Genomic DNA, 1,054 nt, shown 5'->3' with positions numbered 1-1,054 from the left:
GAGGCCATTGTGCTGGTTGAAGATGTTGTCGCTGTTCAGGTTCCCGTGGATGATGGGGGGGCTGCAGGCGTGCAGGAAGCTGCAGGCGCAGGGGAGGGGCGGGCAGCGCGGCCGGGTCAGGCGGAGCCTGGAGGAGGCGGCGCGCCGCAGCGCAGGGGCTGGCTGGCCAGGGCCCTCACCTGAGAAGCCACCCCTGCTGGGCCCGGGGGCCTCGCCCTACCCGTGGCCTTGCCCGTGGCTCACCCGCGCACGGGCCTCGGACGTGTCCAGCCAGTACTTGTGCAGTTTGACGATGTTGGGATGGTCCACCAGGGCCAGCTGCGCGAACACGGTCTGGATCTTCTCCTGGGGAGGGGTGGCGGTCAGGCAGTCGGTGACAGGGGCACGGTGGTCACAGACCGCAGGCGGGAGCAGGGGTCTCACCTCGTGGGCCGCGAAGGCCTTCCTGTTGCCGAAGTGCAGCTCGTTCCACACCACTTCTACCCCCTCCTCCGTGTCCATGGCCAGGAAGGCGCTCTGGACGCCCGGCATGTTCCCCTGGCTCACCTGCGGGTGTGTGAGGGCTAAGCGCGCCCCGAAACGTCTTGGGCTACATGCACGGGGGCGCTCGGGCCCTGCGTCTCCGTGGGAAAACGGGTCTGCGTGGGGGCCGCCCCTAGGAGCCTGGGTGTTATGCGAGCAGGGCGGGGGCTGGAACAGGAGGCTCCCCAGGGGGCTCGTGACTGATCCAGGGGCGTAGGTAGGTGGTCCCAGGAGGAGACAGGACCTCAGAGAATTGGGGTTTCTCGCCAGGGCGTGGCGCCAGCCCTGAGGGGTCCAGGGACAGGCCTAAACCCGCCTGAGCGGCGACGAAGAGGTTTCCCAGCGTCCCCAAGACCCCTCGCTCCGAGAGGGTGGCTCCATCGCACCAACCCACCTGCTCCCGCCGCTTCTGCCAGCGGCCGCACGGGCTCTCCTCCAGGATGTCGCTCTCGTCCTCGCTCTCCTCTTCTCGCTCCCGCTCCCGGCCTCGCCTTGGCGCCGGCTCTGGGGCCGCCATGACTCGGCGGGCCCA

General features: G+C 69.4%; 1 protein-coding gene across 1 annotated transcript in view; it reads right to left on the bottom strand.

The window, feature by feature from the left end:
* NRBP2 (nuclear receptor binding protein 2) overlaps positions 1-1,048 on the bottom strand; it is a gene marked incomplete in the record, with an annotated part of 4,863 nt that extends 3,815 nt beyond the window's left edge. Inside the window, 3 exon segments of the mRNA XM_027773284.1 lie at positions 1-345; positions 424-546; positions 917-1,048. Coding sequence (XP_027629085.1) covers positions 1-345; positions 424-546; positions 917-1,039 — 591 coding nt within the window.
* Between the last annotated feature and the right edge of the window lie 6 nt (positions 1,049-1,054).

Source organism: Tupaia chinensis, unplaced genomic scaffold, assembly GCF_000334495.1.
Source record: "Tupaia chinensis unplaced genomic scaffold, TupChi_1.0 Scaffold000335_1, whole genome shotgun sequence".
In the NCBI taxonomy this organism is placed as follows: Eukaryota; Metazoa; Chordata; class Mammalia; order Scandentia; family Tupaiidae; genus Tupaia; species Tupaia belangeri.
The sequence above is the reverse complement of the archived record's forward strand: the minus strand, read 5'-3'. Positions and strand labels throughout refer to the sequence as shown.